This window comes from Pseudophryne corroboree, chromosome 4 (genome assembly GCF_028390025.1).
Source record: "Pseudophryne corroboree isolate aPseCor3 chromosome 4, aPseCor3.hap2, whole genome shotgun sequence".
NCBI classification, from domain to species: Eukaryota; Metazoa; Chordata; class Amphibia; order Anura; family Myobatrachidae; genus Pseudophryne; species Pseudophryne corroboree.
In genome coordinates, this window is record NC_086447.1 from 452,405,285 (window position 1) to 452,431,461 (window position 26,177).

Below are 26,177 nucleotides of genomic sequence, written 5' to 3' on the forward strand. Positions count from 1 at the left end.
GACCGCAGAGTAAAGGAAAAGCAGCCAACAAGTGCTCAGCACCTCGAGGAACGCCTTCAAGACTGTTGGAAAACCATTCCAGGAGACTACCTCATGAAGCTGATTGAGAGAATGCCAAGACTGTGCAAAGCGGTCATCAAAGCATAAAGGGGGCTACTTTGAAGAATCTAAAATATAAAAACCATTTTTATTTGTTCAACACTTTTTTGTTTATAACATAATTCCACATGTGTTCTTTCATAATTTTGATGTCTTCAGTATTAATCTACAATGTGGAAAATAATTAAAATAAATAAAAACCATTGAATGAGAAGGTGTGTCCAAACTTTTGACTGGTACGGTATCTCAATGTTCTGGAGCAACTTTAAGTACTGTATCTTTTTTTTTCTTTTTTTTACTTGTGTGCTTCCCCTTTCCTTGCATAGACATCATTCCACAGTCATGACTATCAAGAATAGTTTTACAAACTTACAGTTTGGATAACCATATACAGGGAAAGTTAAACGTTTTAAAAGAAAACTTTAAGGATGGTATGCAATTGTTTTATCGCCAGTAGATGGTGCCCAACGGAGCTATTCAATTGCTGCTCCGTTCAAGCGCAATTGGCTGCTGGTGGCGAGCTGAAAGCACTCAAACTAGACTTTTCCCGTTGTGCCCATTAGTTTGGGTTTAACCGCAGTATTTATTGTCATATTGTTCCACAAAGTGCTACTCACGGAAGGACATCTGGGTGGCTTGTGACAAGTCTGCTCATAGCCACACACAGCCTCTCATGAAGATCATGGTTGACCCCAACTTTCATACATTCAGCATTTCTCTCAAACAAATCCAAAAGCAAAGGTCGAAGCTGTCGCCCAATCAGCAGCGTGCATTCTTTGTCCAGTACCAACTGAGCCAAAATCTTCAAAATGGATTCTCTGTCCTGAGGAGTCCATATCTGTAAGACATAATTACCGAAAAACAGCCAATTATGTAAACCAGTTAAAAAAAAAAAAAATCTCTAAGGCACTTTCTATGAATCAGCTTTCCTTTGGCTATTTATTAATAATGGAAATTGAAAACGGTTACACAAAATAAGAGTTTTCAAGATAGGATGCGAATAATGTTTATTCCATTATGGTGACCCACTGCGTATTCTGTTCCTGCTACACTGGGTCATTTTCTTTAATATACCAAAGTGAGGTATGAGTCTCACAGAAAGGCTCGAAGATGCTTTTAATGCCTCACACCTGTCCTGACAAAAACCTTCACTAGCACAAATTAAAAATATACTTCAAATATTTTTTTGTTTATGCCCAGGCTTCCAAACTCATTGGGGTCGATTCATTTCGCAGACAGTTGAATAGCGCCCGGGAATTGGCTCCCGGCGCTATTCAATTCAGCTCAAGTTAAGTCGGCGAATGCCCATTCTCCCGGACTTAACAGGTTGATTTGTCGGGAGAACGGGCATTCTCTGACTCAACTCCCCGCAGCGATGGTGATTCCCGACAGAATCAGCCTCAAGCCGGCCGCACTTGTCTGATTTCCTCTCTCATCCCCCGGGTGAGAGAAGAATTCCTGACAATTGAGTGTCACTTGACGCTGGATTGAATAGCGCCGGCTCCTCAACCGTCAGTGAGTTGAATCGACCCCATTAACTGGTCACCGGTGTGGCTCCTAACAACTTTACTCATCTGATCTGTCATCCCAGCAAGCAGCAAAACATTGTACAAGAAGACTGTGGACAGGACCTCCCTAGTGAACCTAACCATTCTGGTCATCACAGCGCATAAACGGGCAGATCCAGGAACGAAACATCAGAGTGACATCTCATCAAATATAACAAAGGCCCAGTCATTTAATTGGAGTAGTGCAGTAGCTATAGAAACCCCACTAAAATGAATAAGCAAATGACAGAAGTAAACAACTGCCCCCCTCCTTCCCTATTTAACAGATATTCAAATAAACTAAAGAGATCTAAGTAGGAAATCTCCAAGACTCCAATCACATCACTAGTGTGGTATACTGTGGGATGTATTTGGGTCTCAAAACTCTGAAGGCTAAATATAGTATTAATAGTACTATATTGGAAACTACTGAGGAGGAAAGGGATCTAGGAGTCACTACTTCAGGTGACTTGAAGGCAGGTAAGCAATGTAACAAAGCAATGAGGAAGGCTAGACAGATGCTTGGCTGCATTGGGAGAGGAATCAGCAGCAGAAAGAAAGAAGTAATAATGCCACTGTATAAGACATTGGTACGGCCTCATCAAGAAAACTGTGACCAATTCTGGGGGCCATACCTCCTGATGGATATTAATACATTAGAGAGTGTACAAAGTAGGGCAACTAAAATCGTGCACGGTTTACATCACAAAAAAATTACCAGGAAAGACTAAAAGATCTTAACATGTACAGTTTGGAGCAGAGAAGGGAAAGGGGAGACATGATGATAGATTTGACATATATCATTACACAGGTTCTGTGGCTGGCTTCAAGCCTACATTTCAGATGGTTTTAATCAACCACAGAACCTGTGTAATCCATGAGCGTCCCAGGTAAAAGATGATATGGTTACTCTACATAAGGATATGTTAACAAAGAAATGAGGATCGAACAGGGGGGCAGATGTACTAACTTGGAGAAGGCATAAGGAAGTGATAAACCAGTGATATGTGCAAGGTGATAAGGGCACCAGCCAATCAGCTCCAATATGTAAATGAACAGTTAGGATAGGATTGGCTGGTGCTTTTATCACCTTGGTTGTGTCTATGTTGCCTTCGTGCAAAGGACCTGGACGTGACAAAACGAGTGGGCAGGAGACGACTTCCGCCCTTACAACTCCTAAATGTTTTCTTCGTTCTCCGTTCGTTTGGGGTATTTTTTTTTTTCTATGCAGCATTGGACCCTCGCAGGCCCGCTTCGCTCGCCACGCATCGGGCTCGGTGTCTCGCTTCGCTCGCCACACTTTTCTATTCCAAATAGATTGTGACATGGACCCAGGGGGTTATGGGAAAGGTCCTCTGCACGAAGAGAATCTAGACGCAACCTTATCACCTTGCACATATCACTGGTTTATCACTTCATTATGCCTTCTCCAGGTCAATACATCTGCCCCAGGGATTGAGGTAACAATAGTTTAAAAAAAAAAAAAAAGGGGGAAGACTAGTTGGGCCAAGTGGTTCTTATCTGATGTCAAATTCTATGTTTCTGTGTAAACACTACAGACCCAGGGCCATTCAGCCACTGTCTAGATCTAGGGGGAGCCTGTGCTCAGTAATCTGTTTCCTTCGTGGACATTTTTATTTTGCAGCCCAGTTTAAATGCAATTAGCTTTCCCATTAATTTCAGTGGGGAAACCTTATTCAACAAATATGGAAAGTGTCGTGCTACTTGCATACTGGACACAAGCATACCGCACTTAACGTGTATATAAAAAGCAGCCAATTATCTGCACGATACCGGGGTAATACACAACAAGCAATGTCCTCTCAAGAAACAAAGACTACACGTGTCGTGTATGCACTGTGTACAGCGGAATGACAGTGCGTGGATTCTGTATGCATGCTTCCAGCACACACCACACCTCGCTCTCACCCTCAGGTCTCTAGACTCCATATGACAGCGTTTATATGCCAGGGGACAGCTGTTACTACATGGCTCAGTGTGCGGGTCAGCGTTCGGACAGCGGGACAGACCGCAGCACTCATGCAGCCCCTTATTGGAAAGTAAGAAGAAGAGGCTGCATCCCGGGTTAGTAGCGCGGCGGCCGTGGGCGCCTCTACCAGTGCCCGATGCCGGCAGCTTGTAACGCTGCAGGGATAAGCCCCGGTGCCGGCACCGCGGGTGAGTGGGCTTTTGCCGCCTGGGTCTCCCCTACCTGTTTGGCGAGGTACTGCCTGAGCTCCCCGCCGCTCCTCTGAGCGATCACGTCCAGTTCCGAGAGGCTGAGCTGCAGGTGCTCCATGTCCGGACCAGGCCGAGCAGCAACAGCGCTGATAATGCGCCTCCGCACGTGGGGACTACAGCGGCGGCGCGGGGAGCACTTCCGGGAGCAGCAGCGTCATCAGCGGCGCGACTCCCAGCTGTCTGTCAGCGGCGGCTTCCCTGCCGGAGAGGCGGCTGTGAGGCGAGACCCGGATCAGCAGCAGCAGGTGAGCAGCGGCCGGCGAAGAGGATCGGGGCGGCCTATAGCACATAGGCTGTTGCTTCCTGATGACAGTGTACGGGGCGCTGTTACTGCGTGTACGCCGCAGCACCCGCCTCCTGCTGCCCGTCACCTGTAATCTCTGGCTTCGCTGAATATTTTAATTATATATTATTTTTTTTATTACGAATAGTATTGTTCCCCGGGCGGCGCGGCTGATATGGGGGAGGGGGCTCCGGTCTGTTCTCGCGAGAGCACAGCGAGCGAGATCACACTTCCCGCGCTCTCTGCAGGAAACTCTTGGGCTCTGGCGGATGTTCCCGTGTTGTCAGCCGCAGCAGCAGTATAGCCAGCGGGGGCGGCCTGTCATGGTATGCGGGTGCAGTGCATGCTATGTGGGGGGCATGACATGGGGGAGAGTCAGTGCTGAGGCGAGGCTGATGGTACGAGTGTGTTTAATAGTGAGGTGGGGGCGTTATATGGGAAGAGTATACAATAAGCAGGTACCTGATCTATTGGAGAGTTAGAATGGCAGTCCCTAAGGAGCACTCTGTATTGTGTAGTGCTGTCAGGGATGCACTCTGTATTGTGTAGTGCTGTCAGGGATGCACTCTGTATTGTGTAGTGCTGTCAGGGATGCACTCTGTATTGTGTATCGCTCTCAGGGATGCAATCTGTATTGTGTTAATAAGGGGTCCATGTTTATTTTTGCATCTGCTACCTGTAACGTCGCTGTAAGTATGCGCATTTACTTATGTTATAAGGTGGGTTTTGGAAGAAATAATTGGGCAGATGTATTAAGCCTGGAGAAGTGATTATGTGGAAGGTGATAACGCACCAGCCAGTCAGCCCCTAAGTGTTAAGTTACTGTCTGGGTTTGAAAAATGACAGGAGCTGACCGCCTGGTGCGTTATCACCTTCACACTTTATCAATTCTCCAGGTTTAATACTTCTGCCCAATTGCGTCCTAACTGTATGGGGTCATTAGGTGCCCTTAAAAAATATTGCAGCTTTAAGTCTCACAGAGGCCATTACATTTGACAATTGGGTCTATGTACTAAGCTTTGGAGAGAGATAAAGCACCAGCTCTTATCTTTCAGTGTGGAGGCACCAGCGATGAACGATGCGCGGCCCTGCGCTCGTTCATCGCTGGTGCCCCGTCGCTTGTGCATGCAGGCCAATATGGACGAGATCGTCCATATTTGCCTGCACTGCTACGGTGACGGGTGGAGTGAAGAAACTTCACTCCCCACCCGGTCGCCCGTTGGCCGTATCCGCCGTCGGGTGGATCGCAAAGTGTGTAGGGCCAGTAAAAGTCAGGAATTTAGTTTATGACCTCAGTGCTGTGAGGCAGCTATGTTAACCATGGGGCAGATGTATTCAGCCTGGAGAAGGGATAAAGAAGTGATAAGTGCAAGGTGAAACTGCACCAGCCAATCATTATGGATTTGAAAAATGACAGGAGCTGACTGGCTGCTGCGTTATCACCTTGCACTTAGCACTGCTTTATCCCTTCTGGCTTAATACATCTCCCCACATGGCCCACTGCACAGAGAATTACAGTAATAATGGACCCTACACACTTACCGATCTGCCGACGGGTGACCCGGCGGCAGGGGGGGGGGAGTGAAGTTTCTTCACTCTGCCCGGCTCCATAGTACTGCATGCTATTATGTACAATCTCGACCATATTGGCCTGCATGCATAAGCGACGGGGCACCAACAATTAACCAGCGCGGGGCAGTGCATCGTTAATCGTTGGTGCCTACACACTGCACGATATGAACGAGTTCTCGTTCATTAATGAACGAGAACGTTCATATCGTGCGTTTTATCTGCCAGTGTGTAACACCCTTGGATGTCTTCAACAATAAAATAAGATCTGTGAAGCTGTACAGCTGTTACATAATCAAATTGTCGAAATTAAAAAATTTTCGCTATTAATGTAGCTTCTTTTACCGCAGACCAATATCCCCTAATATGTCAATAAAGCAAGGACTCTGAAGACCACAACATGATGCATTTTCAAGATCTTTATGGTATGTGTTCCAAGTGAAACTCGGGTGAAATTCAATTGTTTTATGCATCCGAAACAGCAACTAGATGGTGCCCGACAGAACAATTCAATTGTTGCTCCGTTTGGGCGCGAACAGCTGCCAGCGCCGGCATTCCAGCTCACAGTCCCTCTGCCTGGTGAGCTGAAATGAGTGAAAAGTAACCTGTTTGGATGCCCAAACGGCACTTTTAGCATTGCGCCCAGCACTTTGGTTGGGTTTAGCCATTTTGTTCGGCTAAACCCAGGATGTCTGGGCGGGATGAGCATGGAAAAAACATTTGAGTATGCCAAACAACCCGCCACTGACCTCCCATCACGATAAACAAGTAAAACATCCCAAATGACTTGTAAATTGCGACACAGTTTATGTTCTTTTTAAGCTAGAAGTTTTTCCCAGCTGTGATTGGTCATAGGAAGTTCTTAGAAAATACTGAAATAGGCTGTTGTCTTGTTTGACAGGTGTTAAAGCTATTAACTTTATATAGCATTTGCACAATTATTGTATAGTGGGTACTCTACTTTTACAGAAGCACAGTGTATAAACTTCAGGCTTTTTCATTTTTTTTTTTTTATTTTTTTTTTTACACTTTATGTATACACACCTTTTTATTCCAGCTTCCCCTGCTAAAAGTGATGCCAGTTCAGTTGATATATATGATGGCTTGGACACAGATACTTTAACAGGTAATTTACTTTTCTTTTGTTTCAGGAGATGTACATAACCAGTAAACAGTGTATTGTGGGATGCCATTATCCATGCAATGTATTTCTGGAACGTATGAGATATGCATACTACCTAATTTCATTAGTGGTTTAAATAGTTTAAAAACATTTTACAATTCTGGTATGCATTATGTCTTTTATATAGATTTTTTTTTTTTAAACCAATTAAACTGAGACTCCCTTGTTACCTAATTTTTTGTATGTCTGAGTTCCCTGATATTTCTCTATGTATATTTCTGTATTTTTGTTACTACTTTATAGTTTAAAGATAATGATTTGAAATGAAGCTTAATGGCGTGTCAGTGTTAAGACTGCCCTTCTTTTCTTCTTTTTTTTTTTTTTTTTTTTTTCTGTGGCAGTTACTTTTGTTTTTGGTGGCATAATAAGCAAAGATATGCTTTTGATTCTTCAACTGCAGGAACCGTGCAGTGTGAGTTAATATATTTTGCTCATGCTGCAGAGCTGGTGGGATGCTGTACCACGGGATTGCAGGTTGGGACTGGAGCTGGCAGTCAAATTAAACTGCAACCCCCGCTGCAACCAGAGAATTCCAGTGTTCTTTAAGTGCCTGTGGAGTAGGGTACATTTTGGTTGTAGCTATGTAGGCCTTTGCTGTACTTTAGTTTTTTGTTTATTTGTCATTTTTATACAATTGAGCATTTACATTCAGCAGATCTTCAGTTTGTTATTTGGAAGCTGGTCTTCCTTATGACTATTGCCTCAACTCGGCATGTTTCCATGTTAGGGGTTTAGTCTTCTATGCCACCTTTTTGTCCTCTTCCATGACGACAAAACGGTACTCCGTACGGTTCCTACGTTCCAGACCAAATATGTTTCTGCCTTCCACTTATACCAGGTAATTTATTTTCTCTAACGTCCTAGTGGATGCTGGGGACTCCGTCAGGACCATGGGGATTAGCGGCTCCGCAGGAGACAGGGCACAAAAATAAAGCTTTAGGATCAGGTGGTGTGCACTGGCTCCTCCCCCTATGACCCTCCTCCAAGCCTCAGTTAGGTTTTTGTGCCCGTCCGAGCAGGGTGCAATCTAGGTGGCTCTCCTAAAGAGCTGCTTAGAAAAAGTTTTTAGGTTTTTTTATTTTCAGTGAGTCCTGCTGGCAACAGGCTCACTGCATCGAGGGACTTAGGGGAGAGAAGTCAACTCACCTGCGTGCAGGATGGATTGGCTTCTTAGGCTACTGGACACCATTAGCTCCAGAGGGATCGAACACAGGCCCAGCCATGGAGTCCGGTCCCGGAGCCGCGCCGCCGACCCCCCTTGCAGATGCCGAAGATGGAAGAGGTCCAGAAGCAGGCGGCAGAAGACTTTTCAGTCTTCCTGAGGTAGCGCACAGCACTGCAGCTGTGCGCCATTGTTGTCAGCACACTTCACACAGCGGTCACGGAGGGTGCAGGGCGCTGGGGGGGCGCCCTGGGCAGCAATGTATAATACCTTTTTATGGCTAAAAAAATACATCACATATAGCCCTTGAGGCTATATGGATGTATTTAACCCCTGCCAGATCTCATCTCACAAACTCCGGAGAAGATCCCGCCGAAATAGGGGGCGGGGCTTATTCTCCTCAGCACACAGCGCCATTTTCCTGCTCTGCTCCGCTGTGAGGAAGGCTCCCAGGACTCTCCCCTGCACTGCACTACAGAAACAGGGTAAAACAGAGAGGGGGGGCACTTTTTTTGGCGATATTACTATATTTAAGCTGCTATAAGGATACAACACTTATATAGGGTTGTTCCCATATATATTATAGCGCTTGGGTGTGTGCTGGCAAACTCTCCCTCTGTCTCCCCAAAGGGCTAGTGGGGTCCTGTCTTCAATAGAGCATTCCCTGTGTGTCTGCTGTGTGTCGGTACGTGTGTGTCGACATGTATGAGGACGATGTTGGTGTGGAGGCAGAGCAATTGCCGGTAATGGTGATGTCACCCCCCAGGGAGTCGACACCGGAATGGATGGTTTTGTTTATGGAATTACGTGATAATGTCAGCACATTACAAAAATCAGTTGACGACATGAGACGGCCGGAAAACCAGTTAGTACCTGCCCAGGCGTCTCAGACACCGTCAGGGGCTGTAAAACGCCCTTTACCTCAGTCGGTCGACACAGACCCAGACACGGACACTGAATCTAGTGTCGACGGTGAAGAAACAAACGTATTTTCCAGTAGGGCCACACGTTATATGATCACGGCAATGAAGGAGGCTTTGCATATCTCTGATACTACAAGTACCACAAAAAGGGGTATTATGTGGGGGGTGAAAAAACTACCTGTAGTTTTTCCTGAATCAGAGGAATTGAATGATGTATGTGATGAAGCGTGGGTTAACCCAGATAGAAAAGTGCTAATTTCAAAAAAGTTATTGGTATTATACCCTTTCCCGCCAGAGGTTAGGGCGCGCTGGGAAACACCCCCTAAGGTGGATAAGGCGCTCACACGCTTATCAAAACAAGTGGCGTTACCGTCTCCCGATACGGCCGCCCTCAAGGATCCAGCTGATAGGAGGCTGGAAACTACCCTAAAAAGTATATACACACATACTGGTGTTATACTGCGACCAGCCATCGCCTCAGCCTGGATGTGCAGTGCTGGGGTGGTCTGGTCGGATTCCCTGACTGAAAATATTGATACCCTGGATAGGGACAGTATTTTACAGACTTTAGAGCAATTAAAGGATGCTTTTCTTTATATGCGAGATGCTCAGAGGGATATTTGCACTCTGGCATCGAGAGTAAGTGCGATGTCCATATCTGCCAGAAGAAGTTTATGGACTCGACAGTGGTCAGGTGATGCGGATTCCAAACGGCATATGGAAGTATTGCCGTATAAAGGGGAGGAATTATTTGGCATCGGTCTATCGGATTTGGTGGCCACGGCAACTGCCGGGAAATCCACCTTTTTACCTCAGACCCCCTCCCAACAGAAAAAGACACCGTCTTTTCAGCCGCAGTCCTTTTCGGTCCTATAAGAAGCGGGCAAAAGGACAGTCATATCTGCCCCGAGGCAGAGGAAAGGGTAAGAGAGGGCAGCAAGCAGCTCCTTCCCAGGAACAGAAGCCCTCCGCGGGTTCTGCAAAGCCCTCAGCATGACGCTGGGGCTTTACAAGCGGACTCAGGAACGGTGGGGGGTCGACTCAAGAATTTCAGCGCGCAGTGGGCTTGCTCACAGGTGGACCCCTGGATCCTGCAGGTAGTATCTCTGGGTTACAGGTTGGAATTCGAGAAGTCTCCCCCTCGCCGGTTCCTAAAGTCTGCTTTGCCAACGTCTCCCTCAGACAGGGCGACGGTATTGGAAGCCATTCACAAGCTGTTTTCTCAGCAGGTGATAGTCAAGGTACCCCTCCTACAACAGGAAAAGGGGTATTACTCCACGCTATTTGTGGTACCGAAGCCGGACGGCTCGGTAAGACCTATTCTAAATCTGAAATCTTTGAACCTGTACATACAAAAATTCAAGTTCAAGATGGAATCACTCAGAGCAGTGATAGCGAATCTGGAAGAAGGGGACTTTATGGTGTCCCTGGACATAAAGGATGCTTACCTGCATGTCCCAATTTGCCCTTCACATCAAGGGTACCTCAGGTTCGTGGTGCAAAACTGTCATTATCAGTTTCAGACGCTGCCGTTTGGATTGTCCACGGCACCTCGGGTCTTTACCAAGGTAATGGCCGAAATGATGATTCTTCTGCGAAGAAGAGGCGTATTAATTATCCCTTACTTGGACGATCTCCTGATAAGGGCAAGGTCCAGAGAACAGCTGGAGGACGGAGTAGCACTAACTCAAGTAGTGCTGCAACAACACGGGTGGATTCTGAATTTTCCAAAATCTCAGTTGACCCCGACGACACGTCTGCTGTTCCTGGGAATGATTCTGGACACGGTTCAGAAAAAGGTGTTTCTTCCGGAGGAGAAAGCCAAGGAGTTATCCGAACTTGTCAGGAACCTCCTAAAACCAGGAAAAGTGTCTGTGCATCAATGCACAAGAGTCCTGGGAAAGATGGTGGCTTCTTACGAAGCAATCCCATTCGGCAGATTCCACGCACGAACTTTTCAGTGGGATCTGCTGGACAAATGGTCCGGATCGCATCTGCAGATGCATCAGCGGTTAACCTTATCGCCACGGACAAGGGTGTCTCTTCTGTGGTGGTTGCAGAGTGCTCATCTGTTAGAGGGCCGCAGATTCGGCATACAGGACTGGGTCCTGGTGACCACGGATGCCAGTCTGAGAGGCTGGGGAGCGGTCACACAGGGAAGAAACTTCCAGGGAGTATGGTCAAGCCTGGAGATGTCTCTTCACATAAATATACTGGAGCTAAGAGCGATTTACAATGCTCTAAGCCTGGCAAAACCCCTGCTTCAGGGTCAGCCGGTGTTGATCCAGTCGGACAACATCACGGCAGTCGCCCACGTAAACAGACAGGGCGGCACAAGAAGCAGGAGAGCAATGGCAGAAGCTGCAAGGATTCTTCGCTGGGCGGAAGATCATGTGATAGCTCTGTCAGCAGTGTTCATTCCGGGAGTGGACAACTGGGAAGCAGACTTCCCCAGCAGACACGATCTACACCCGGGAGAGTGGGGACTTCATCCAGAAGTCTTCCACATGATTGTGAACCGTTGGGAAAAACCAAAGGTGGATATGATGGCGTCTCGCCTCAACAAAAAACTGGACAGGTATTGCGCCAGGTCAAGAGACCCTCAGGCAATAGCTGTGGACGCTCTGGTAACACCGTGGGTGTTCCAGTCAGTGTATGTGTTTCCTCCTCTGCCTCTCATACCCAAAGTACTGAGAATTATACGGCAAAGGGGAGTAAGAACGATACTCGTGGCTCCGGATTGGCCAAGAAGAACTTGGTACCCGGAACTTCAGGAGATGCTCACGGAAAATCCGTGGCTTCTACCTCTAAGACGGGACCTGATTCAGCAGGGACCGTGTCTATTCCAAGACTTACCGCGGCTGCGTTTGACGGCGTGGCGGTTGAACGCCGAATTCTAAGGGAAAAAGGCATTCCAGAAGAGGTCATTCCTACACTGGTTAAAGCCAGGAAGGAGGTGACTGCACAACATTATCACCGCATTTGGAGAAAATATGTTGCGTGGTGTGAGGCCAGGAAGGCCCCCACGGAGGAATTTCAATTGGGTCGATTCCTACATTTCCTGCAAACAGGATTGTCTATGGGCCTCAAGTTGGGGTCCATTAAGGTTCAAATTTCGGCCCTGTCGATTTTCTTCCAGAAAGACTTGGCTTCAGTTCCTGAAGTTCAGACTTTTGTAAAAGGAGTACTACATATACAGCCCCCGGTTGTGCCCCCAGTGGCTCCGTGGGACCTTAATGTAGTTTTGAATTTTCGCAAATCCCATTGGTTCGAGCCACTCAAATCAGCGGATTTGAAATATCTTACATGGAAAGTAACCATGCTACTGGCCCTGGCTTCAGCCAGGAGAGTGTCAGAATTGGCGGCTTTATCGTATAAAAGCCCATATCTGATTTTCCATTCGGACAGGGCAGAACTGCGGACGCGTCCTCATTTTCTGCCTAAGGTGGTGTCAGCGTTTCACCTGAACCAGCCTATTGTGGTGCCTGCGGCTACTAGCGATTTGGAGGATTCCAAGTTGCTGGACGTTGTCAGGGCATTGAAAATATATATTTCAAGGACGGCTGGAGTCAGAAAATCTGACTCGCTGTTTATACTGTATGCACCCAACAAGCTGGGTGCTCCTGCTTCTAAGCAGACGATTGCTCGTTGGATTTGTAGCACAATTCAACTTGCACATTCTGTGGCAGGCCTGCCACAGCCTAAATCTGTCAAGGCCCATTCCACAAGGAAGGTGGGCTCATCCTGGGCGGCTGCCCGAGGGGTCTCGGCATTACAACTCTGCCGAGCAGCTACGTGGTCGGGGGAGAACACGTTTGTAAAATTCTACAAATTTGATACCCTGGCTAAAGAGGACCTGGAGTTCTCTCATTCGGTGCTGCAGAGTCATCCGCACTCTCCCGCCCGTTTGGGAGCTTTGGTATAATCCCCATGGTCCTTACGGAGTCCCCAGCATCCACTAGGACGTTAGAGAAAATAAGATTTTACTTACCGATAAATCTATTTCTCGTAGTCCGTAGTGGATGCTGGGCGCCCATCCCAAGTGCGGATTGTCTGCAATACTTGTACATAGTTATTGTTACAAAAAAATTGGGTTGTTCTTGTTGTGAGCCGTCTGTTCAGAGGCTCCTACGTTGTCATACTGTTAACTGGGTTTAGATCACAAGTTGTACGGTGTGATTGGTGTGGCTGGTATGAGTCTTACCCGGGATTCAAAATCCTTCCTTATTGTGTACGCTCGTCCGGGCACAGTATCCTAACTGAGGCTTGGAGGAGGGTCATAGGGGGAGGAGCCAGTGCACACCACCTGATCCTAAAGCTTTATTTTTGTGCCCTGTCTCCTGCGGAGCCGCTAATCCCCATGGTCCTGACGGAGTCCCCAGCATCCACTACGGACTACGAGAAATAGATTTATCGGTAAGTAAAATCTTATTTTCAGGTTTTTTTTTTGTTTTTTTTTTTTTCCCCTCCTATGGTCGCTTCCCAAGACAGAAATAATCTATCTTGGCTAGTTATAGCCAAGCTCTGTGGATTTACTTTGACAAGACTACTTCTGTCCGCCACACACATTCCCTGCTTGTTCTTTACAAAGCACTTCGCTCGGTTATCACACAAGCCTATTCTATTCACCACTATGTCCATGTGTTTCATCAGTTTGAAGGCCATTGAGCCAAGTCCAAGAGGTTAACATCTTGAAAATCTTGGAGATAATTGTGTACTGTGAAACCATTGAGTTGAATTATACAGCCAATTTTATGTAGTTACTGTATGTTAATATATTACTGATGAGAGGTCAATACCTTTTAATTAAACTAATGTTTGTATTAATTGCTGACTGCTATATGGAACTCATAAGTTTTAGGTGGTAAAACAAATATAAGACTTAGTGCCCTCTGATTTATTTATTTTTGGGGGTTTTTTAGCTTTTTTATTTTTTTGGAGCCCTTATTAACAGGTGGGTTCCTTCAGTGGGGCAGCTTAGACATTTGTGTAGCGCAGAACTAGCCATTTTCTTATATATATTTTATTAAGTATTCTTTCTGAGCCTGTCCAGAGAAACCGGGCCAGCAAAACCACAGCACTTCATGTATTGTGCCTGTGATAAGGATTTAACCTAGAATGGATGTTCAAATTGTACCTCTTAGAAGCCTGTCAGGAGCAACCTCCTAAACCACAGGTTCTCAAACTCGGTCCTCAGGACCCCACACGGTGCATGTTTTGCCGGTCTCCTCACAGAATCACAAGTGAGATAATTAGCTCCACCTGCAGACCTTTTAAAATGTGTCTGAGTAATTAATACACCTGTGCACTAGCTGGGTTACCTGCAAAACATACACTGTGTGGGGTCCTGAGGGCCGAGTTTGAGAACCACTGTCCTAAACAATATAAATATCTTCTAATTCTAATCACCACCTAAGTCGGAGAAACTCTACACAATATTCTGCAGCATTTAAAGACCATTTCTCATCAGTCCCCCAGAGGTGTTTGCAAGAAAAAGTAAAAAGCACCAGCAGCTGGGGAGGACACATTTTGCAGCAGAAAAGTGTGGAGTGGTGAGACCACGATGATATTTTATTGTCTGGCCAGACATAAACACTAGTGCAATAAATTGATATATTAGATTCCTCTGGATATTGAATCTAAAAGATCTTATATGGTGACTTTAACATTACTCCAGCTGTGTCTCCGTTTATCTGCAACAGAATATCATATCTAAATCGGCATAGATGAATCAAACTAACTTTTTATGTGCTACACTGTTTGCATATACCAGTAAACCATAGAAGAGAATCTCTTTGCCACACTTGCTGCTGAATTGATACTGTATTATATGTAATAGATATGCTATCTGATTTAGTGCTGTGAAATTGAAGAAGCGGCCGGTGGATGTGACCTTTTTTATATTTTGTGTTTTAATAAATTGTGTAGATATTTAATCCCTGTGCGCTGTATTTTTGCTTTTTTTTTTGGTCTTTTCTATACAAAATTATAGGGTAGAGTAGCCCCTATTTCTCTTTCATCCACTAGGGGACAGTGGAGTCCTATACAGTAGGGGTGTGAAGCTTGCAACCGGAGGTGTGGCATAATCTAAAATTAGCATTGTCTGCACAGCCGGCTCCTCCCCCTTCACATCCCTTCTCCCTCAGTTTAAAAAATTGTGCTGGAGGTGCAGCACGTGGGAGCAAAGAGCTCCTGACTATAATAATACAGTGTGCTGCGTCCACCTAATAAAAGGAAGACAAAGCCGCTTTATATTGGAGAGACAAAGATCCCTTTTGAAGGGACCTGCATCTCTCCACAGGAGATCCTCCAACAAGCTAATAGTAAGTACTGGTTAAATGAGGATAGAAGAAGTAGCTTAGGCTAGGTTCTTTCATGTAGCTATATATTTATTTATTTATTTTTTAGTTTCTATTTGTCTCATATGCTTGCTTTATTATACCTTAATCCCCCTCTTTATAGAAGGCTATCCACAGCGGCCGGCGGCGGGAGCTAAGTTCGGCGCGAGACTCAGCTTGTCTTCCCTGCGTGCAGGGAGAGACGGCAGAGCGGCGAGCTGCAGAGCGGAGAAGAAGCGGTGCACAGGCGCCGCTACGGGACCTTCTAACAGCGGTTCCGGCGTGCGCCAGCCAGCGGGAGGGGGAGAGACAGAGACAGACATACAGCGCCGCGCGGCTGAGGAGTTTCTCGGCAGCGTGCGGCGATATAGCCAAGTAAGAATTCTTTTTAACTCAGAAACAGGCGAGGCTCTTTTGGTTATACTGAAACCGGGCATAAAGAGATGTGACCTGGAAATTTAGTGGGGGCCATGTTTAATATTATATATGGCACCAGTCTGAGGGAAAGGCTCGGTCCTGGGAAGTCCACCTTTCTGCCAAGCCCTGTGGATGCAGTAGCCATGCAAAAGAGCTTACAGTCCACCACCCCTGCCCCCCAGGTGAGGATCAAAGAACTCGACAAATCCAGTGGAAGAGCCTAAAGGCCGTTGATGCCCAAAAGAGTATTACAATACTGTTTTTTTGCCTTTTTTTAGTAGTTAAAATGATGTGGCACCACAAGGGTTCCGCAGTGCTTAACAGCGTACATAGACAAATGAGCATAACAAGAAAACACCACATTGCACTACAACAATAATGTAGGACAAGTACATGGTATATAAACAATGTTTCTCTAGCATCCACAAGTGATATTGGGGAGATTAGTACGAGGGGGTATAGATGAAATCGGTATGAAATACCTCCAATCAAAATCCCGACGGACGAAATCCCGACTGCAATTGACCGATGGTCAAAATCCCGACATGGACAAAATACTGACATTTAAAATACCGACATGTAAAATGTCGACAGGTCAAAATACCATGCGTTTTTTCATTGTTTTATTTGTGTGAGTATGTCGACATGGACACCATATAAGTGTGCCGCGCCCCCCTCACATGGCTCGCTGCGTTCGGCACACTATTATATTCCCCCTCAATGTCCACTGGGATGGTAAAGTATGAACAAGTCGGTTTCAATGAAAAACTCATGTCGGCATTTTGACCTTGTCTGCATTTTAAATGTCGGGATTTTGACCGTCTGTCAATTACTGTCGGGATTTCGACCGTCGGGCTTTTGATTGGAGGTAAATTAACTGCATCCCATATAGATGGGGTCCAATGCAGCCAGTGCACTTTAAATTTCCTCACTGGTTGTGCCGGCTCCTCCCCTCTATGCCCCCTTCCACAGGCCGTTTAGTACCCTCAGGAGAGGATGCACATCTCTGCAGCCCCATAGAGTTTTCTTCAGTTTCATTTAAACGTTTATTTTCGGTATGCTGTTTGGGCGACAGTATACCTGCACCCTTGGATTGGGGTGGGGGGGTGGTTGAACCGTCATTGGCCTTGCGAGGTGCAGAGCCGATTCCCCCGCTGCAGGCCCACCGCCCTGAGGGGGGATGGTTCAGCAGGGCACTGCGCCTTGGCTTTCAAAACCACTGCTCGCCCCTAACATATGCCTGAAGGTAACGACTGTTATGAGTACAAACCGGGGGCCCCGCTAGGGGGGTCCCCCGGTTCAAACTGCGGCTGAACACGGGCGCAGCATATGGGACCCTCCTGGGGGGGGACCCGCTAGAGCCCCCCGTGTACACTGGCTTCAAATAACTTGAACTACCACTTGTGTGATGTTTTTAAGCAAACAGGAGACCTTGCCAGTATAAAAAAATCATTATACAAAGAAAAAATAGTATACACCTGCGCTGGAACAGTGGAGGCAGCAAACGAAAATCTTCCAGTGTTATCAAAACAGGAATAAATAGGGAACATAGAACAAAGATGTGATATTCAATCTGCGCCAAACAAATGAAGGGTAATAGATACTTATTTTCGAGAACGGTCCATATATAATTTTCAAAAAGTCCCAATGTCTTGTTTCCTTAAATACAACCGAGAGACGATCTCCTCCAAATGGATACCATATGTAAAAGAGAACATACAAAGAAATCCAATGTGTAGTATAGTTTTAAAAGTCTGGATAAGAGGTAATAAGGGAAGATCCGATAATACTCTTTAATTCCGTGAACTTCAGAGATTATAGGGTCACCTCAAAATCGTGCACTGATCAAAGGAATGGATGCTCACTCTTAGGCTTACATAGAGAAAAAGGTCCTATGCTTATAAAGGTATCTTTACTTTATACGTCCCCGATTGGCACCAAAGTGAACCTAATTCATACAGCCAGAAGAAAATCACGCTTACACGTATGCTTACTTGTAGCGAGTATTGTAAGTTCATGTAAAGGTTTCTTTAAAATTCTTCCCCCGCTGTCAAGAATTTCCTCACAAATCCGTACCAGTAGGTCGTGAAAAATAATAATAAAAGCAGGTCTCAGGCTAAAAGAACATTTCTCATACCTGTACAACTTTATATACAGTATATGTAATTAAAATGTAAGATATCAAACATGCTTACACGTGTGCTTACTTGAAATGGATACGGTCAAATCCCGTAGCGTTTTCTTTTCCTCCCCACACAATTGATTTGATTCCCAAAACACACAACCGTTTGTAAATAAAAACGGTGTTTATTGGGTACATAAAATAACAAATAAAACAACAAATGGGACACCAAGCTGTCAAAGCCTGACCTGGGTCATAGATTGAATTTCACAACTCAGTGGATATCGAACAAAAAGGGCCCATCTATTCTCACCACTAGGCTGGATGCCACAGGTACAGGTCCGGGTGTCCCAAGTTAAAAACACTCCACCAACGCGTTTCGACTCGTATGGTCTTCCTCAGGGTAGTGTAATGGATCACAGAGCTCTCTATTTATGCTCTGTATAGTCCCACCCACTGTTATTCAGATTGGGTAGCACTATGTGTGCGGTGCCGGGTAATGACATGTTCTACACGTGGGTGGTGTAAGCGCTCACATTGGCTAGCCTGTAGAGTGTACTTCGGGCTGTGTGTTAAACTATTTCCGTTGGGACCGCTGGTGACGTGGAACACACGGGTGGAACGCACTAAACGGAAGTACGTCACCAGCGGTCCCAACGGAAATAGTTTAACACACAGCCCGAAGTACACTCTACAGGCTAGCCAATGTGAGCGCTTACAACAACACCCACGTGTAGAACATGTCATTACCCGGCACCACTGGAACGCACGGTAGCGGAAGTACGTCACCCACGGCTCCATTCTTATAGGCTAAGTTCATCGTTCCTATGGAGACCTTAGGGACGCTTTCAAACGTGGCAAAATATGATTGGCCAGTTACAAAGTTGCTAGTGGCAACCTATAAATGTGTCTATATATTAAAAAAAAAATAATAATAATTTCTCTGACGTCCTAGTGGATGCTGGGAACTCCGTAAGGACCATGGGGATTAGCGGCTCCGCAGGAGACTGGGCACAAAAGTAAAGCTTTAGGACTACCTGGTGTGCACTGGCTCCTCCCCCTATGACCCTCCTCCAAGCCTCAGTTAGATTTTTGTGCCCGGCCGAGAAGGGTGCACACTAGGGGCTCTCCTGAGCTTCTTAGTGAAAGTTTAGTTTTAGGTTTTTTATTTTCAGTGAGACCTGCTGGCAACAGGCTCACTGCATCGAGGGACTAAGGGGAGAAGAAGCGAACTCACCTGCTTGCAGAGTGGATTGGGCTTCTTAGGCTACTGGATACCATTAGCTCCAGAGGGACCGAACACAGGCCCAGCCTCGGAGTCCGGTCCCAGAGCCGCGCCGCCGGCCCCCTTACAGAGCCAGAAGCAAGAAGAGGTCCGGAAAATCGGCGGCAGAAGACATCCTGTCTTCACCAAGGTAGCGCACAGCACTGCAGCTGTGCACCATTGCTCCTCAGCACACTTCGGTCACTGAGGGTGCAGGGCGCTAGGGGGGGGCGCCCTGAGCAGCAATAAAAACACCTTGGCTGGCAAAAATACATCACATATAGCCCCCAGGGCTATATGGATGAATTTTAACCCCTGCCAGATTCCACATAAAAGCGGGAGAAAAGGCATAGAAACATAGAATTTGTCGGCAGATAAGAACCACTTGGCCCATCTAGTCTGCCCCTTATTTATTTTTATTTTTTTATATTATTTTTTAACACTAACCTTATTTGATCCTTATTTCTTTGTAAGGATATCCTTATGTCTATCCGCCGAGAAGGGGGCGGAGCCTATCTCCTCAGCACACAGGCGCCATTTTCCCTCACAGCTCCGCTGGAAGGACGTCTCCCTGACTCTCCCCTGCAGTCCTGCACTACAGAAACAGGGTAAAAAAGAGAGGGGGGCACTAATTGGCGTAATATTAACAATATTGCAGCTATAAGGGGGAAAAACACTTATATAAGGTTATCCCTGTATATATATATATATAGCGCTCTGGTGTGTGCTGGCATACTCTCCCTCTGTCTCCCCAAAGGGCTAGTGGGGTCCTGTCCTCTGTCAGAGCATTCCCTGTGTGTGTGCTGTGTGTCGGTACGTTGTGTCGACATGTATGAGGAGGAAAATGATGTGGAGGCGGAGCAATTGCCTATAATAGAGATGTCACCCCCTAGGGAGTCGACACCTGAGTGGATGAGCTTATGGAAGGAATTACGTGACAGTGTCAGCTCTTCGCAAAAGACAGTTGACGACATGAGACAGCCGGCTACTCAGCTTGTGCCTGTCCAGGCGTCTCAAAAGCCATCAGGGGCTCTAAAACGCCCGTTACCTCAGATGGTAGATACAGACGTCGACACGGATACTGACTCCAGTGTCGACGGGGAAGAGACAAACGTGACTTCCAATAGGGCCACACGTTACATGATTGAGGCAATGAAAAATGTTTTACATATTTCTGATAATACCAGTACCACTAAAAAGGGTATTATGTTCGGTGAGAAAAAACTACCTGTAGTTTTTCCTGAATCTGAGGAATTAAATGAGGTGTGTGATGAAGCGTGGGTTTCCCCCGATAAAAAACTGATAATTTCTAAAAAATTATTGGCATTATATCCTTTCCCGCCAGAGATTAGGGCGCGTTGGGAAACACCCCCTAGGGTGGATAAAGCACTCACACGCTTATCAAAACAGGTGGCTCTACCCTCTCCTGAGACGGCCGCCCTTAAGGATCCTGCTGATAGAAAGCAGGAGGGTATCCTAAAATGTATTTACACACATACTGGTGTTATACTGCGACCAGCAATCGCCTCAGCCTGGATGTGCAGTGCTGGGTTGGCTTGGTCGGATTCCCTGACTGAAAATATTGATACCCTAGACAGGGACAGTATATTACTGACTATAGAGCATTTAAAAGATGCATTTCTATATATGCGTGATGCACAGCGGGATATTTGCCGACTGGCATCAAGAGTAAGTGCGCTGTCCATTTCTGCCAGAAGAGGGTTATGGACGCGACAGTGGTCAGGTGATGCGGATTCCAAACGGCATATGGAAGTATTGCCTTATAAAGGGGAGGGGTTATTTGGGGTAGGTCTTTCAGACCTGGTGGCCACGGCAACGGCTGGGAAATCCACATTTTTACCCCAGGTCGCCTCTCAACATAAGAAGACGCCGTATTATCAGGCGCAGTCCTTTCGTCCCCATAAGGGCAAGCGAGCGAAAGGCTCCTCATTTCTGCCCCGGGGCAGAGGAAGGGGAAAAAGGCTGCAACAGACAGCCAATTCCCAGGAGCAGAAGCCCTCTCCCGCTTCTGCCAAGTCCACAGCATGACGCTGGGGCTTTACAAGCGGACTTAGGCACGGTGGGGGCACGTCTCAAGAATTTCAGCGCGCAGTGGGCTCACTCGCAAGTAGACCCCTGGGTCCTTCAGGTGGTATCTCAGGGGTACAAATTGGAATTCGAGACCTCTCCCCCTCGCCGTTTCCTAAAGTCTGCTTTACCGACGTCTCCCTCCGACAGGGAGGCGGTATTGGAGGCCATTCACAAGCTGTATTCTCAGCAGGTGATAATCAAGGTACCCCTCCTGCAACAGGGCAAGGGGTATTATTCAACGCTGTTTGTGGTACCGAAGCCGGACGGCTCGGTGAGACCTATTTTAAATCTGAAATCCTTGAACACTTACATACAAAGGTTCAAGTTCAAGATGGAGTCACTCAGAGCAGTGATCGCGAACCTGGAAGAAGGGGACTATATGGTGTCTCTGGACATCAAGGATGCTTACCTCCATGTCCCAATTTACCCTTCTCACCAAGGGTACCTCAGGTTTGTGGTACAGAACTGTCACTATCAGTTTCAGACGCTGCCGTTTGCATTGTCCACGGCACCCCGGGTCTTTACCAAGGTAATGGCCGAAATGATGATACTTCTTCGAAGAAAAGGCGTCTTAATTATCCCTTACTTGGACGATCTCCTGATAAGGGCAAGATCCAAGGAACAGTTAGTAGTCGGAGTAGCACTATCTCAAGTAGTGTTACGGCAGCACGGGTGGATTCTAAATATCCCAAAATCACAGCTGATTCCGACGACACGTCTGCTGTTCCTAGGGATGATTCTGGACACAGTCCAGAAAAAGGTGTTTCTCCCGGAGGAGAAAGCCAGGGAGTTATCCGAGTTAGTCAGAAACCTCCTGAAACCAGACCGGGTCTCAGTGCATCAATGCACAAGGGTCCTGGGAAAAATGGTGGCTTCCTACGAAGCGATTCCATTCGGCAGATTCCACGCAAGAACATTTCAGTGGGATCTGCTGGACAAATGGTCCGGATCGCATCTTCACATGCATCAGCGTATAACCCTGTCCCCAAGGACAAGGGTGTCTCTCCTGTGGTGGTTGCAGAGTGCTCATCTTCTAGAGGGCCGCAGATTCGGCATTCACGACTGGGTCCTGGTGACCACGGATGCCAGCCTGAGAGGCTGGGGAGCAGTCACACAGGGAAGAAATTTCCAGGGCTTGTGGTCAAGCCTGGAAACGTCACTTCACATAAATATCCTGGAACTAAGGGCCATTTACAATGCTCTAAGCCAAGCAAGACCTCTGCTTCAGGGTCAGCCGGTGTTGATCCAGTCAGACAACATCACGGCAGTCGCCCACGTAAACAGACAGGGCGGCACAAGAAGCAGGAGGGCAATGGCAGAAGCTGCAAGGATTCTTCGCTGGGCGGAAAATCATGTGATAGCACTGGCAGCAGTGTTCATTCCGGGAGTGGACAACTGGGAAGCAGACTTCCTCAGCAGACACGACCTCCACCCGGGAGAGTGGGGACTTCATCCAGAAGTCTTCCACATGATTGTAAACCGTTGGGAAAAACCAAAGGTGGACATGATGGCGTCCCGCCTCAACAAAAAACTAGACAGGTATTGCGCCAGGTCAAGGGACCCTCAGGCAATAGCGGTGGACGCTCTGGTAACACCGTGGGTGTACCAGTCAGTGTATGTGTTCCCTCCTCTGCCTCTCATACCCAAGGTACTGAGAATTATAAGACGGAGAGGAGTAAGAACTATACTCGTGGCTCCGGATTGGCCAAGAAGGACTTGGTACCCGGAACTTCAAGAGATGCTCACAGAGGACCCATGGCCTCTACCTCTAAGAAGGGACCTACTCCAGCAGGGACCCTGTCTGTTCCAAGACTTACCCCGGCTGCGTTTGACGGCATGGCGGTTGAACGCCGGATCCTGAAGGAAAAAGGCATTCCGGATGAAGTCATCCCTACCCTGATCAAAGCCAGGAAGGATGTAACCGCACAGCATTATCACCGTATTTGGCGTAAATATGTTGCGTGGTGCGAGGCCAGGAAGGCCCCTACAGAGGAATTTCAACTGGGTCGTTTCCTGCATTTCCTGCAAACAGGACTGTCTATGGGCCTAAAATTAGGGTCCATTAAGGTTCAAATTTCGGCCCTGTCGATTTTCTTCCAGAAAGAACTGGCTTCAGTTCCTGAAGTTCAGACGTTTGTCAAGGGGGTACTGCATATACAGCCTCCTTTTGTGCCTCCAGTGGCACCCTGGGATCTCAATGTGGTTTTGGGATTCCTAAAATCACATTGGTTTGAACCACTTACCACTGTGGACTTAAAATATCTCACATGGAAAGTGGTAATGCTGTTGGCCCTGGCTTCAGCCAGGCGCGTGTCAGAATTGGCGGCTTTGTCCTATAAAAGCCCTTACCTGATTTTTCATACGGATAGGGCAAAATTGAGAACTCATCCTCAGTTTCTCCCTAAGGTGGTTTCAGCGTTTCACCTGAACCAGCCTATTGTGGTACCTGCGGCTACTAGGGACTTGGAGGACTCCAAGTTACTGGACGTAGTCAGGGCCCTGAAAATATATGTTTCCAGGACGGCTGGAGTCAGAAAATCTGACTCGCTGTTTATACTGTATGCACCCAACAAGCTGGGTGCTCCTGCTTCTAAGCAGACTATTGCTCGTTGGATTTGTAGTACAATTCAGCTTGCACATTCTGTGGCAGGCCTGCCGCAGCCAAAATCTGTAAAAGCCCATTCCACAAGGAAGGTGGGCTCATCTTGGGCGGCTGCCCGAGGGGTCTCGGCGTTACAACTTTGCCGAGCAGCTACTTGGTCAGGGGCAAACACGTTTGCAAAATTCTACAAATTTGATACCCTGGCTGAGGAGGACCTTGAGTTCTCTCATTCGGTGCTGCAGAGTCATCCGCACTCTCCCGCCCGTTTGGGAGCTTTGGTATAATCCCCATGGTCCTTACGGAGTTCCCAGCATCCACTAGGACGTCAGAGAAAATAAGAATTTACTTACCGATAATTCTATTTCTCGTAGTCCGTAGTGGATGCTGGGCGCCCATCCCAAGTGCGGATTATCTGCAATACTTGTACATAGTTACTGTTAACTAATCGGGTTATTGTTGTAGTGAGCCATCCTTAGAGAGGCTCCTTTGTTATCATACTGTTAACTGGGTTCAGATCACAAGTTGTACGGTGTGATTGGTGTGGCTGCTATGAGTCTTACCCGGGATTCATAAATCCTTCCTTATTGTGTACGCTCGTCCGGGCACAGTATCCTAACTGAGGCTTGGAGGAGGGTCATAGGGGGAGGAGCCAGTGCACACCAGGTAGTCCTAAAGCTTTACTTTTGTGCCCAGTCTCCTGCGGAGCCGCTAATCCCCATGGTCCTTACGGAGTTCCCAGCATCCACTACGGACTACGAGAAATAGAATTATCGGTAAGTAAATTCTTATTTTATCATCTTAACAAAGGAATGTAAATTTAGAAACTATGAACTAACATTTTAGTTATTTCACTTTAAATAGGCACATTTTCCCCACACTCACTAAAATACACATAGTGCTACCCAATCTGAATAACAGTGGGTGGGACTATACAGAGCATAAATAGAGAGCTCTGTGATCCATTACACTACCCTGAGGAAGACCATACGAGTCGAAACGCGTTGGTGGAGTGTTTTTAACTTGGGACACCCGGACCTGTACCTGTGGCATCCAGCCTATTGGTGAGAATAGATGGGCCCTTTTTGTTCGATATCCACTGAGTTGTGAAATTCAATCTATGACCCAGGTCAGGCTTTGACAGCTTGGTGTCCCATTTGTTGTTTTGTTGTTTTATTTGTTATTTTATGTACCCAATAAACACCGTTTTTATTTACAAACGGTTGTGTGTTTTGGGAATCAAATCAATTGTGTGGGGAGGAAAAGAAAACGCTACGGGATTTGACCGTATCCATTTCAAGTAAGCACACGTGTAAGCGTGTTTGATATCTTACATTTTAATTACATATACTGTATATAAAGTTGTACAGGTATGAGAAATGTTCTTTTAGCCTGAGACCTGCTTTTATTATTATTTTTCACGACCTACTGGTACGGATTTGTGAGGAAATTCTTGACAGCGGGGGAAGAATTTTAAAGAAACCTTTACATGAACTTACAATACTCGCTACAAGTAAGCATACGTGTAAGCGTGATTTTCTTCTGGCTGTATGAATTAGGTTCACTTTGGTGCCAATCGGGGACGTATAAAGTAAAGATACCTTTATAAGCATAGGACCTTTTTCTCTATGTAAGCCTAAGAGTGAGCATCCATTCCTTTGATCAGTGCACAATTTTGGGGTGACCCTATAATCTTTGAAGTTCACGGAATTAAAGAGTATTATCGGATCTTCCCTTATTACCTCTTATCCAGACTTTTGAAACTATACTACACATTGGATTTCTTTGTATGTTCTCTTTTACATATGGTATCCATTTGGAGGAGACCGTCTCTCGGTTGTATTTAAGGAAACAAGACATTGGGACTTTTTGAAAATTATATATGGACCGTTCTCGAAAATAAGTATCTATTACCCTTCATTTGTTTGGCGCAGATTGAATATCACATCTTTGTTCTATAAAAAAATCATTGTAGCTCTGGCGCCATTGGAGGGGGCGGAGCTACCTCAGCGGTACCAGAGGCATTTTGGCGCCTCCCTCTGCTTAATGCAGCCACAGACAGCGCGCACACAGCGCTTCCTGCCTCACAAGACACGCTGGAAAACTGGTACAGGGTTTAGCAAAAGGGGAGAGCCGCTATTGTACACTGTCTGGGTCCTATACAGGACAGAAATTATTAGTGTTACTGTGATATAATTAGTTGTCGCCCTCATTGGGACTGTGCAGCTAGGGGTCTGTTGGTCTCTCTCTCTCTCTCTCTCTCTCTCTCTCTCTCTCTCTCTCTCTCTCTCTCTCTCTCTCTCTCTCATACAGTATGTGTGTCTTCTCTCATACACTAA

General features: G+C 46.6%; 2 protein-coding genes across 5 annotated transcripts in view; one reads left to right on the forward strand and one right to left on the reverse strand.

The window, feature by feature from the left end:
- MDN1 (midasin AAA ATPase 1) overlaps positions 1 to 4,049 on the reverse strand; it is a 695,825-nt gene extending 691,776 nt beyond the window's left edge. The window contains exons 1-2 of the mRNA XM_063916985.1: positions 3,859 to 4,049; positions 717 to 937 (exon numbers count right to left, since the gene is read on the reverse strand). Of these exons, the coding sequence (XP_063773055.1) occupies positions 717 to 937; positions 3,859 to 3,945 (308 nt within the window). The 5' untranslated portion in view covers positions 3,946 to 4,049. The remainder of the gene's footprint in view (positions 1 to 716; positions 938 to 3,858) is intronic.
- CASP8AP2 (caspase 8 associated protein 2) overlaps positions 4,046 to 26,177 on the forward strand; it is a 158,859-nt gene continuing 136,727 nt past the window's right edge. The window contains exons 1-3 of one of the 4 annotated variants that reach the window (XM_063916987.1): positions 4,046 to 4,132; positions 6,090 to 6,164; positions 6,797 to 6,865. In XM_063916987.1, the coding sequence (XP_063773057.1) occupies positions 6,140 to 6,164; positions 6,797 to 6,865 (94 nt within the window). In that variant the 5' untranslated portion in view covers positions 4,046 to 4,132; positions 6,090 to 6,139. Of the gene's footprint in view, positions 4,133 to 4,346; positions 4,569 to 6,089; positions 6,165 to 6,796; positions 6,866 to 26,177 lie in introns of those variants that run through there. The other 3 variants (XM_063916986.1, XM_063916989.1, XM_063916988.1) reach the window with 3 other exon arrangements.